This window comes from Asterias rubens, chromosome 15 (genome assembly GCF_902459465.1).
Source record: "Asterias rubens chromosome 15, eAstRub1.3, whole genome shotgun sequence".
NCBI lineage: Eukaryota > Metazoa > Echinodermata > Asteroidea > Forcipulatida > Asteriidae > Asterias > Asterias rubens.
The window spans coordinates 1654195-1668109 of record NC_047076.1 but is presented as its reverse complement, the minus strand read 5'-3'; the positions used below and the strand labels follow the sequence as shown (position 1 = coordinate 1668109).

General features: G+C 38.1%; 1 protein-coding gene across 1 annotated transcript in view; it reads right to left on the bottom strand.

The window, feature by feature from the left end:
* LOC117299997 (corticotropin-releasing factor receptor 2-like) overlaps positions 1-13915 on the bottom strand; it is a 61615-nt gene that overhangs the window by 23271 nt on the left and 24429 nt on the right. Inside the window, exons 2-4 of the mRNA XM_033783639.1 lie at positions 10008-10263; positions 3697-3798; positions 1699-1787 (exon numbers count right to left, since the gene is read on the bottom strand). Of these exons, the coding sequence (XP_033639530.1) occupies positions 1699-1787; positions 3697-3798; positions 10008-10263 (447 nt within the window). The remainder of the gene's footprint in view (positions 1-1698; positions 1788-3696; positions 3799-10007; positions 10264-13915) is intronic.

Sequence of the window (13915 nt, the reverse complement as noted above, 5' to 3'; positions counted from 1 at the left end):
ATAATTATAGAGCAATCTTCTTAACAGGAGGAATATTATCCAGAGATACTGATAAAGGTCACAATTTAAAGATGTCAATCATGAGAAACTGTCGTTAAAATGCAGCAGTTCTGTGCTAAATCCTTTGAGAGATGTATTGGTAATCTGTGCTCATCTTATTACTCTTCAGGCGAAGTGGCTGTACACAAAAAGGTGAACATTACACACAAGTACAGAAACACGATTCAAAACTATTAACAAAAACCATAAGCCTTCTGAGATATGAAAGGAGACAATAATTGCACTGTTTGCTATGGGTAAATCTGCCTAAATATACCCAAACCAAGCAGTGTATTCATATGGGGCTATAGCCATACCTCAAAGATGGCCGAGGTTGTTGCTGCTGGGCAAGTATATTGTCATTTGCAGCTACGGTGATAATTTTCTGGCGATACCACCAAACGAATGTTTTGAAAGTGTTGACGGTTATTGCACGTGTTTTTATCGAGTAGAACGAGTATGGTTGTGCAACATGGCGCGTACGTCATTTGCAGCTATGTTAATAATTTTTCGGAGGTATCACCTAAAAGGTTTTGAAATTTTGTTTGGCGCACGTGCTTTTATCACGGAGAAGTGGTATGGTTGTGCCACGTAGCAAGTATGTCATTTTCAGCTATTAACTTTCTAGAGAAAATTTTCTGTTTGCCATAGCGGACCTTGAAGCCTACGTAAATAAGCAGCATCCAGCAACAGGGGCCAGCATTCATCTAAAGACGGTCAGAGCATACTGGTCCACAAATTGAGTCGTAAACCAACTTTTCAGAACCAACACTTTTCGAAAGAGATATTCACTAAAAAGTAATACCGAGAACCTCTCGAAGAGATATTAACCTGCAAGATTTGAAATTTATTTTTTGTGCTCGTGCTGTTATCGCGTAACACGCGTCTGGCTGTACCATGACATAAATAATAAATTTCAACACTTTGCAAAATGCGCAATCTGGACCTCATTATTAACGGTTAACTGCATTTTCAGCTCCTGTGTTGATTTAATTATCGAGAAATTGCATGAACCCAATTAGATTCAAACAACTTAGAGACCGTGAATATATTAATGAGGACAATTGAGTTGCCACCTGGTGGATCTTGGAGCGAAGACATGTCGACCTGGACATCGTGCGTTCCAGTTGAGAGCTTTTTCCAATTCACTTTCAATGCTCCCTGGTATTAAAATGTTCAATGGAAATGTTTCATCGATTGCACCGTTTCAAAGATGGAAAGAACTGGCAAGAATGTGGAAGGTGGTAACACTTTCATGCACCATTTGTTTTAGTGATAAATTGATCATTATGAACACATTAAATGCTATATTGGGTGACACCGGAACCCTCACGAGTCCTCTGTACTTTTCTGAAAACTGTATGGCCGTATGATCTGTTTTTGTTGTTGCTGTTGTTGTTGTTGTTGTTGTTGTTGTTGGTTTTTTGTGTTTTTTTTTTTTTTCAAATTTAAAGAATTTAAGTAGAATTTTGAAATATTCATGGTGGGATAATAAACAGTTAAGGTTTGCGGTAGCACCCTGTGTAAATCTCCTGTGATAAGTGTTGGTTCAGCAAACATCGAAAAGACGACATTCAAGCTGAACTTAAAAATTGAATTCTTTAATTATACAGAAAACATCACAGAATAAAAACTGAAAACAGTTCAAGGTCAACTTACTGGAGGCGTGTATGTCTTCAAGCAGTCTTTGTAGTTTGTCCAACTCGCCCAGTTACCAGTCTCTTCGCAAGCTCTGTACGCCCTGACGTCTATCAGATTCAAGCATAAAAGTGTTTCAACTCAAAAAAAGGTAACACAACATGAAAACTTCAGAAGAAATCCATAAAGTTACTAGATTTGTGATGAAAATGTGATTGTCCGTATTAACGCAATGGTTTTTTTTTTTCTGTAATCCAAAAAAGCCACTGTCGTAGTGCTTTTCAATGGGGCGATAAAAAAAATAGAAACCTTACAACAAAAATCAGGAAAATGGCTGATAATTGAAGGCAACTCTAAAGTGCGGGGAAAAATGCGTTTGGGACTCGAGCTTTTTTTATCAATGAAAATAGTCTATTGAACTATAACAACTCTTTTGTATGTCCATTGCCATGGAGGTCTACGATGTACACTCGTACAAAGAAATCCGTCAGAATTGACCCATTTAAACATTTTGGGTTTCCGTGGGTCTTGACCAGGGTTAGTATGGTCCGGAATCTGTGTCAAACTAACATAGAAATGAGTCAAACGGATACACAATTCGAGCTTAAAACCCCTTTTTAACAAGTTTTGTGGTCAGCCTGACCTTTGTATAAATCAGTGAACATTTATTTTTCATCTCACCCTTTACAGCGCGAGACGCGGGCAGCCAATTTTCAAGTCTCTTAGTTAATAATATTTTCAGCACTCTATTTCTCAACACTTTATTCATCCATGATGAAAAAGAACATGTCAAATATTATGCCTGAAGTCTTCTTTGGTATTACGACATCTCCCGCAATATCCATTGCCATTAAGGAAACGTGGCTGGTAATTTTAATATCATGGTTGAGAGTAATAAAGAATCTTAAAGTTGTACAGGATTAGCAAAAATTTATTACAAAATTACAAACAATTCACACAACTTTATAGCTATATACAGTGTTAATGTTTTGTGTGGTCGCATTAAATAACAAACCTGTGAAACGTTGGCTTTCACGGACTATTTTCAGCATGTAGGCACATTGTCGGTAATTTTGGTTGTTACAGCCATAGAGCTAGGTCCGAACTCTATGTTACAACAGAAATCAGCTGTTGCTTTTTTTTAAATAGGGTTTTGACTTTCTTTCTTTTATCGAATATGACTTCATTTCAAAGAAAATATTTCCATAAAAACATGTTTTTCGTATGAACTTTCTAATCAGTAATCTTTCAGGACTTTACAACTAATCAATGGTGTTGTTTCCTTATCGTGTATAACACCTTAGGGAATGTTCTTGATATGTCTCATATAGGAATTTTAGTGCATCTGAAAGAAACTTCTAGGATACAATAATATCATCAATTGCTGCTTGAGGACATTTTGGAAATTTCCGGCTTTCCAGTAAAAGCAGACAAAGGGACAATCTCGACAATGTTGTACAAGACTTTTGCTGAGGTTTGCAGGAGCAAGTTGGAAAGTTATTGCTTTTGAAAATGTCATGGCCCCGTGTAGGAAATATAAGGTGTTTGCTCGTGCGTAAGAACTACTAGCGCATCAAAAGCTGTTTAGTCAGGCATGCAGGATCCGGTATTAAGATAACTTAATCTGTTGGAAGTTTCCCAAATTGTTTCATTAAAGGGAGGTAATACCTTCAGTAGTTACTCCCAAAATTAATGACCATTATCACTTTGGTTGGCCAAGTGGTTAGACGGCATGACTTGCAATCACAAGGTTGTGGGTGGAATCAGCGGTTAGTTGTCAGGATTCGAACCCACAACCTTTATAGTTTTACATAATTTTTCAAATTATTTTTAGTTTTCAATGTAAACACGTAACATTTAAGTCGTGTTAACTACTGTCGTGTTTTATTTGTAAATGAATACGGACCTTAATGAAAACAAAAACCTTCAAAACGCACACACGCGGAACGCATGCAGACACCCAGGGAAAGTCATAAGACAATATAAGATAAAATGTTACAAGGCTAAATCAATACGTACATGTTGAATTGAACGCTGGGCATGGAATGCTTTCATTGTGACCCGCAGCCTGAGCAGGCCAGCACAGTATCCCATCATATGATGTATTACACACAGGAACTCCTACACATGAACAAACAAGCAAAAATACGAAGAAATGTTAAAGAATTCAGCAAACGTTTAAGAATGCCACCTGCTAGTTTGTTGATTTTTTAGAATGGTGTTCATTCTCCGATCGAGGAACTGCGCCTGCCGGAACGCCCACAGCATACCTCCCCCGGGATTTGGAGCATGGGCACGGTCGAGAAGGTGCCAGAATCTTCGGTGAGGATTCATGTATTATGCTAAAAAGGTACAGAAGGGGGAACATTGGGACGTGAGCTTGCACCCTGTGGCTTATGTAAAGAAAGCTGCACGGTGTTCAGAATTAATCCAAGCCTCCAGATTTCATTAAAAAATCTGCGAGACTTTTGTACCTTAGGTTTGAGGGTGGAGACAGTTTAATGATTGGTACCTTTATGTGAAAGGTGTTCTTATTAAGTGGTGTGTAAACACCCGTTGCACACGGAGTACATGCAGAGGGAAAAACTCAAATTTTGCGGTTGTGTTTTTGCTGGTCTTTTTGCTCAATAGTGAGAGAGTTGTTCGCTTTGGGGTATTCTGTTTTGTTTTTGCTGTATAAGGGCCGTTTCACATGAAGCAATTTATAGGAAACCAGTTTCATGCAATCTCAAAGAAGAAGAGAAGCCATTCATATTAAAACTTCTCATAATGTTATTAGGAATTGTAAGACGGTGTGATTCAGAATTATTCATGCGCTACCAAAGATAACATGCACTACAGTTGGTTGCCTGCAAGTTGGTTGCCTATACAATTGCCTGTAAAAGTTGCTTCGTGAGGCAAGGCCCAAAGAGTTATCTTTGAGGGTTAATAATATTTTAACAATTTGTAATTGAGCCGACAGCTGGTCTGACCTAATTTGTATTCTTGTTGGGTTTGATATTAGAACTATACTTGTTTTGTTTTTGTAAGTTTTGTTTTAAGCATTTCATTCGACTACAAGCGCTTCGAAGAATTTTCACTAATTTTTCACTATTATTATTGTATTATGCTGTTTAGGTGTTGCATTTGTGGCGGCATTTATTATTCAAACAAGATTCCAGTAACGGCACGTATAATGAGTTTACATTTCAGAGAGTTAATACCTAAATCTAGTTCGGGATCTCAAACCATGGGTATCTAGCTCAAACTTAAGTGCGACTCTCCGTCACTGCACTTTTGAGGAACTTCAATCCAAGGTTCTCAGAATATCCCATCAATTTAGAAACTAAGGCGCTTCAGGTGATGTGAAAATAAGAGTTTCTGTAAATCTTAATTTGCAATTGTCCTGGCTTCAAGATGTCAATAATAAAAACTGAATAGTTTATTTTATAAAAAGATGCCTTACAAAACCCTCCCATTCTAGGGACCTGTGTGCCATTAGTGGCAATAAGTTTAGTAGCAGTGTCTATGCATGCTACATTAAGACACGCCTATAGGCCAGGCATGCTGTTGATACAATTCTCCCTACTCTAGACCGAACCGACTACAGTAGTGCCCTATGAAAAGCATGTATGCATCACTGGGGCACGTTCCCGTAAAACGAGACCCTTCCCACTTGGTCACGAATTCCACTTGCCTCTGGCATGAATCGTAAACTATGTTCGACCTCGCGCCGCAGACGGCAAGCAGGCATACCCATGCCGTTTCAAAACAGCGCGCGGTTTTTTCATTTTGGCGCCAAGAGTTCCAGAGTGTAACAAATTCACCGCCATCGGCGTAGTAACCTACGCATACATGATGTCTATCGGGTGGATGGCGACATGGGTATCCGACTACTAGAGGAAAAACGTTCGCAAAGCACGAACCACTTGCAAAAGTACAAGCAACCGAGTGCCACTTGATACTATAACAAGGGGGTGGGTAATTAGTGTCTCTTAATGACCAGTCAATTAACATTCTAATGACCCAGTTTCTAGGCTTAAACGTGGCGGATGGCAACCATACGGTCTCAAGTGGTTATCGTACGGCCTTTGATGTTTACCTACAGTGCATGGTGCTACCCGCGGGAAATTAGCCGAGCAATTGGATTCAATTGGTCTCTGGTGTGACGTGCACATCACACGCTGAAACAATTCCATACATTTTAGCGTTGGGTGAAAGTTGGCAAATACCGCAAAGTGGCTCATAAAAAAAACCCATAAACGATTAACAAGTATCGGGTTTTATTGTATCTAGTTTGTCCGTTTTTAAATCTCAGGGGTTTAATACCCACATGTATATACTGAAATAAAAATGTGTTCCACTCTCATCTGGGATAGCGCATCATGAGTTTTTATTACATCCGCTTACTTTCTATCAACATCATATAGCGTATGTGATGATTAAATTTTCAACATCTATAGTATTGGGTTTCTTCACTGTTTCGATTGCACAAAACTCTTCCTAACTTAAGACTAATCTTATGACTTGGGACGAGTCCCAACCCTGCACTGTAGCATGCAGACCTTAAGATTAATCCTAAGTTAGGACGAGTTACTCGTCCTAACTCGAAATAAGACGAGTCCTAACTCTTTGTGAAATCAAAGAGCTGCTTAAGCAGACTATTTTGCTTACATAATTGGTGCTTAGCATAAGTTAGTGGGATACTAGTGTAACATTGAGCATGTAACATGGTATTATTTTGGCTGGTAACATTAATCTGGTAAGCATAGTCGTGCTTAGTAACTGAATTTGTTTTGCTTTTTATAGCAGCTCTATGAAATTGGGTTGTCACTATAATTATTTCAACATTATGCATAGCCAAAAACAATTTTTTTAAATAAAAAAAAAAACTGGTCATCGAAGTTGCAGGAGCATAACGAAAAAAACCTGTGTTGCAATATTGGGTGCTTTCAGATGCCTAGTTAATGGCTTCAGGCCCGAAGTCTTTAAACATTTGAGCGAGAAATTACCTTTTTCCAAAAGAAAAAAAGTTACTTCAGAGAGAGCCGTTTCTCACCATTTTTTTTTAATTTTTTTTTTTTTACTATCAACATCTCTCCATTGCTCGTTACCCAGTAAGTTTTTTATGTTTACAATTATTTGTCAGTAATTACCAATAGTGTCCAGTGCCTTTAAAACAAGTCACCTTAGACTGGTATGCCGTTTTATTTTCTATTTATTTATTTAGGGAGGGATTGACTTTTGCATGTACAACTGTGATATTACTCAACGTGGATTAGACGTTTTTGCAAAATGGCAAGCCTCACCTCCCCACCTGCTTGGTTTTTTAAATGAAAGTTTGGAGTTTTTGTCAATGAACGTCATCATGACGTCAAGACACATCTTTATATGAGTTCAAACTATATACAGTTTGCGAGAACCGGCGAGCACCTCGTTACGGTTAGTAAAATCTCCCTAAAAATGTTAAAAACCCAGCATTTTCTACATGTACAAAATGCTACGCGGAAACTGTGTAATATCGAATTTCCTTTCTTCTAAGAACTCGGCATTATGGATTCAAATCAAGAGCCAGAGTGTCCTTGTAATAAGGCACATCTGAGGATTAATGCTTCAAGAGAACTTGCTGTGCCATATTGCGACGTCTACCCGCTCTGCCACAGTGCTCAGCTCAAAACGGCACAGCTAAAAGTCCCTCAAAATCCAGATCACAATCGCAGTCTTCAAAACAGAACTCCAAAACAGAACCAGGCATTGAATTATCTCTAGACTCACCTCAAGACGCTAAATTGAGATGAATCCCTAACAAAGAACCCGCAATCTCAAATCCCTAATGAAACTAATTGAATCCTACATTTACAATCAAAATGGAAGACTAATTCTACGGCGTTCCCCCTTGATAATTCACAAATTAACATTCGGCAACATCTGAGAATGTTTGCTCCTGTCACAAGGAAACACAACTGAAGACAATTCGAGCATGCTGGAAACTAATTTAGGTACATATCGAATTAAAACTGAGAAAGCAATTTGTTTTGTCTCCTTTGATGTTGTGTCAGACTACAACTTACAAATTAGGTGCAGCACCACTGATCATTAGCAAGTGGTTTCCATATACAACAAATTCTACACACTCTCAAAAGAGTGTTTAGATTTTCAACACATTGCTAAGCATAAGTTTTGTACCCATTTTTCTGATTATTGTGTGTGGTTGAACGCTACAAACCATGTGAGCAGGTTTCAAAATAACAAACACGTGTATCATTTAAACATGTTTAAAAAGTAGAACAACATATGTGTTGAACTATAAACACAGTCTTTACGGTACACAGTTAGTAAAGCTTGCAACAACAAAAAACACGAAATTAATTAACCATTATTATACGAAACATACCGTGACACCGTGTAAATAGATCTCTTTCGAGTGATGGTAGTCCCGAGAAGAATGCACGGGCTTAATGATTCGGACAGTATACCCCGCCCACCATTAGGCATAATTAATTAACTTACTAATCTCATCAACAGAACTCAGCACGGACTTTTGGGTAATACACACAATGGATATCAATATTTTATAACTCTACGTCAGGAACACCCACACAAATATTGTTAACATTAATACTGATGTTTCATTCAATTGATCATCATTCAAGTATACAAATTCGTACTAACTGCAGATTAACCATGGTAATGTGGAATTGTGGTTTTCTCCCTGCTCTTAGTTTGAAAGCAACATAGAACTTTGTTCTGCAGAGTAGATTTTGATTGGTCTATATCAGTCACACCGTTATTCAAACTTTACTATTTGGAATTTAAAATATTGTAACAGTTCAAAGGTGTGGGCAAATTTTCATTCTAAGAATCGCTTTTAAGTAAATAAATAAATAAAACGGAGTTGGTTTTTTAGGTTTAGTTTTGATCTTGGTCGTTCCAACGCACTGATAAGAAAAGGCATTATTAGAATAAAAGATCCAAATCTAGAACTATCTCGGCAATCGTTTTTAATTTTCTTTAAGATGGCCTGTTACGTAAGCGTCTTCATTCCCAATACACAACAAATATTGTCACTATAAGCGATTACTTCTAAAAGCCCGAATTGCCAAGCCTTGTAAAGTGATGATACAAATTGGCAAAACAGCGAATTAAAACATACTGATTTCTCTTCTGTTTCGATTAATTCTTACCACATGCAAGCATTTAAAGAATATTTGTGTGTTTGATTAATTAACAGAGTGCAAGTAAAAATTTACTGACAATAATTGTATTATTTCCGAGCAAACTGTAGTTACTTTGAAATATTGTAATTCGACAGTACTTTCAGAGCTTTCGGGTATTTTCATTCAACCTTGGACGCATTGAAGTGTCAAATAATTGCATCGATGTAGCTGATTTTTTGTTATTTTGTGTTTAATCAAGCGTCTAAAGGCCAATTTGAATAAAACTTTTTTTCGCAAAGGTAGGATTTGCGATATATTGCATCCCAGCTGTTGAAAGCAAGCTTGTGTCATTAAATGTTACGGCTATTATGCAAAACTAATTCCCAGGTTGTGAATACAGACAGAATAATTTCACCACTAGGCAGAATAATTTCACTTTTAGTTGAATTTATTTTACATAATGCGAAGTTGTGGGATAGCATTAAATATTAGAGGAAATGCAAACTTTATCATTATGTTGTGGATACAGAAGGACTAATTTCACTTTTAGCAGAGTGTCCTTTTAAAACGCAATGCAAGTTCTTTTCGAATGTTGAATTTACATTTCCAGTTGACTTCGTTTTGTTTTATTAATGATGGTTTATTAAAAGCATTCAATTTGGACAAAATTACATTGAATTTACAAACAAGTCTTCTAAACAAGAACATTGTCAACTTATTAAAATCTTGTAGAAAAACGAAACGATTTGTAATGTATTCTTCTCCTCAGTTTGTTTCGATTTTAGAAGTAGACACTGTCCACACAAATATGAATCTTAAGGAGAGCTAAAGACTGACTTTCCATTTTGTTTGACAAAAATGGCTTTTTATATAACAGAGACTACGTGGCCACGCTGACACGCCAGAAATAAAAAGTGCCCGAGGCGCGGACTTCATTTTTACCCACCGTGTATAGTCAGCCACCCACAAGTCCCTTCGATTTTTCCTGATCTAATGAAGCGATGTTTAGGTGCAATTAAGAGAAGGAACCATTAAAACAAAATTGCCTGTATCTCGTAGTCTCGTTTCGCGATCTCGATGTGAAAACTCACAAAATATTTCCTCAAAGTCCATTCTGACGAACTTATAGATCAAAATGAAGCAACGTTTAGGTGCAATTAAAAGAAGGAACCATTAACAAAAAAAATAACTTGCCTGTTTCTCGTAGTCTCGTTTCGCGATCTCGATGTGACATCTCACAAAACATTTCCTCAAAGTCCATATTGAAGAAGTTAAAGATGAAACCGTAATCCTTAGGTGTTGTGGTGGGCGCGTCTTCTTCTTCCCACGCTGTGGCAATCTCCGTATAGGTCTCTTCAGTACCAATAAAAGTGTCCAACTCGGTGTACTCTGTAGTCGCTATGGTGGGTCTTGATGCTGCAACATCCTCATCCAATGTGAGAGGACTTACCTATTGAGAATAAAAAAAGATGTATACTCTATTAGACTGTCCGGGGAAAGGGGTGGCGATGAATTAAATTGAAGTTAGTAGCGGCTTGGATGTGCGGTAAATCTCCCCAGTCTGGTGTTCAGCATGCCTGAGCCAGCCAAGGCACCCGTGGTCTTGACGTTTTAAACGGGATGACGTTTACTCAGTCACGGCTGATCACAATCCCGCAACTTTGGCCTGATCAATAACAGGGGAGTCTTTGAAGTACATATAATATATAAATATATTAATGTATATATGAGAAGCCTACTGTTTTCTGACTGGCCAGCTTGGGGATGAAAATAAACAAGATCCGGGGGAAAAGAAATCCGTAGGCCCTGTTCAAATTGAAAGAAATTTCTCGAGTATGATGGGTCAGATTGCCACGGCACCACGGGCAAGCAAATTGCAACCGTCATCTAATATGAAGAAATGAGCTGTTTGGCTGTCGTAGGAAAGAGCACGGGGGATCGTATTGAAGCTAAGCCAGTTAAATGGGTATTATATGTACGTACAATGAGGCGTAACGTGGGGATACCACAAGCCTATGGGTGATATTTATAGAGTGCTGGGTACTGCCGCCAACATGTGTCCTACTGCACTTCACTTTGTTGAGTGGTCTCGTCAATATCACACTATACGCAAATATAACCTCACCGCTTTCCCTTTTCATCTAATCACTATAGGAAGGTGTGTAGAGGACATCGTATGTTTGAGATAATTTCCTGCAAATTGCATTTTAAACATATTAGGAAAACATATTGCCCTCGAGCATTGGAGGCAGTGCGGTGACGTCATCACTGGCGTGCCATTAGCGCTAATTGATTATTTCTGCACAATGCAGGCTCCTAACTCCTCCTTGTGATTGGTTGCTTTTGATGTTCTCTATATACAACGTAACATCAATACTCAATACTTGAAGGGATGGTGAGAGTTTTGTGATAAATGTTATAAACGGACGTCTGGATACCAAACCTGTATGGGCAAGTTTATCCATAAGGAATAATCTACTGACTATTTTAAGACAACGGGCTTAGTCGACCAGCACGGCTTCATCAATGTTTTAACATTACACACAATATTATATTGACCGGAAAACGGGAATATCCTATCTTTAGAAATTGTACGGTAAAACTTTGTTGCTGGATTTTTCTTAGAACACAAAGTAGAATTAATGTGGGTTCCGGGGACACCAAAAACCGTCACGCGCAAGTCAGTGTGGTGTATAAAGCGGAATACGTTTTGTGATTGGTTGAAAGAGCACATCACACATCGGTGATGGTGTGCTATTATGGTAATCAACGACTGCACGTAACAGCTGTTTCCGTGTGCATGCTTCTCCTATGCCTTTAAGTGCAATAATTCAACCGAAGGGCTAGTATACACTCTAATAATTCCCAGGTCAGCATGACCCCGGTTCTACGTACGTCCCTGGGATCTTCACCTACTGCCGGGTCAGTGTGACCCGGAAACTGTGTCAATATCACCCACAAATGGGTCAGACTGACGCACAGTCCAAGTTTAAACCCAGTTAAAAAAACTTTGAGGTCAGCCTGACTCAGAATTGGGTCTTTTGTAAACATATGTGGTCATAGGTCAGGCGGTCTATTACATAGGCCTATAAATGAGCTACATCCTTTTGTTTAATTCCATGAGAAGCTACATCGAAGGGGCACGGTGTTTATAAAAACTACCACCATTGCTGGTAGATAGGGTTGGCCCTTGACTGTATCAGTAACTAGCCAGCCGGACCAGTTTGTTATTTCTCTAGTCCGTCGAGTTTTCCACTAGTCCATTTCAATAGGGATGCTTTTCATGATTGAACTAGCCTGCCTGACCACTTAGTGTGGAGTTTCACTGGTCACTATCAGCTTGCAGCTTGCATTAAGGCCAGCTGACCAGACCACTGCTAAAAAGGAGAACACTGTTGTTACAGTGTACATCTCATTTGGGGTGTGTTGGCTCTGAAAAAAACCGCTGTTGTCTCGACGTTTCGAACAGTATACTCTGCTCATCTTCCACAGTACAAACACGAGCCCATATAGTGCTATCAGAGCCTTTCTCTATGGTTCTTTATAGTGCCCTTGATTGATATAATGGAGTGGTCAATATAGCTCCTAATTCCTTATTGACATATCGCAAGCTGTTCATTGTGGATGGTTCTCATACCACACTGATACCTGCTTTTTAGACAATACTATATGAACACATTGCATGTATGTTTGTTGTATAAATGGATGCTTTGAAGTATTCGAGTTAATCATTGTTAAAAGGGAAGAGCTGAATAGAATTGTGGACAGCTTTTTATTTGAATGAATTTATTTAAAATGGTACCAGTGGGAATAGTTAAACAAACATACATGTTTGACTCTTTGTTGCATATTGTAAAAATACATTGCACTCAAAATGCAATCTACTAGCAATTCATTACAAAGCTTCATTTTCATTTGCAACGAGACTGATGTGAACAAAAATTAATTAAAAAGTTATTTTTGTCACAATTAAACGTAACTAAAGTTCTTAATAGCCCGTCAATAATTTATTGCCAATTTAACGTCGCAACACTGTCGAGTTTGTGAAGAAAACTGTTTTAAAACAGGATAATTAATCGCTGTAAATAGAACAGGCAGGTTGCACGGAAACGCTAAAATGTTTTATAACATGATTGGTAAGGGAAAACGTCATTGTTAAATTATAGTCTGAAAGCTAAGATAGTTTAAAGTTTAACCCAAAACAATTTTGTGTGAAATTTGTCGTTATGAAATCCAGTCAATATTCGAAAAACTGTCTCTGAAATCTAAAAAAAAAAAAAAAAAAAAAAAAAAAAAAGGCAATACAGTTGATTTCAGTTGTTACAACCCAACCATAAGGGACAATGTGTTTACTATGCTGAAAATTGTATATGTTTTTTCACCATTTCTCTTGACTCACACAGCAGCTTAAAGGCACTTTTGGTAATTACTCAAAAAATCTTACTTGATAAAGAGCAATGGAGAGCTGTTGATAGTATAAACCATTACGAGAAACGACTCCCTCTGTGAGAAGACAGAGGTCGTTTTCACAAAGAGTTAGGACGAGTAACTCGTCCTTACTTAGGATTAATCTTAAGGTCTGCATGCTACAGTGCAGGGTTGGGACTCGTCCCAAGTCCTAAGATTAATCTTAAGTTAGGAAGAGTTTGGTGAAATCGACGGCTAGTCTTTGACAATATTACCAAAGGTGTCCATGCCTTTAAGCCATATCTCACAGGTTTTCTAGTTCATGTACACTAAGATTGATCAAATAAAATATGACACTGGATGTTACTATTTTGGTAATCATGTACAATACCTTCAAAGGCAGTGGACACTATTGGTAATTGTCAAAGACTAGCCTTCACAGTTGGTGTATCTTAACATTATGCATAAAATAACAAACCTGTGACAATTTGAGCTCAATCGGTCATCGAACTTGCGAGATAATAATGAAAGAAAAGAACACAAAGTTGTGTGCGTTTAGATGGGTGGTTTTGGGACCTCAAGTTCTAAATCTGAGGTCTCGAAATCAAATTCGTGGAAAATCACTTCTTTCTCGAAAACTACATCACTTCAGAGGGAGCCGTTTCTCACAATGTTGTATACTATCAACCTCTCCC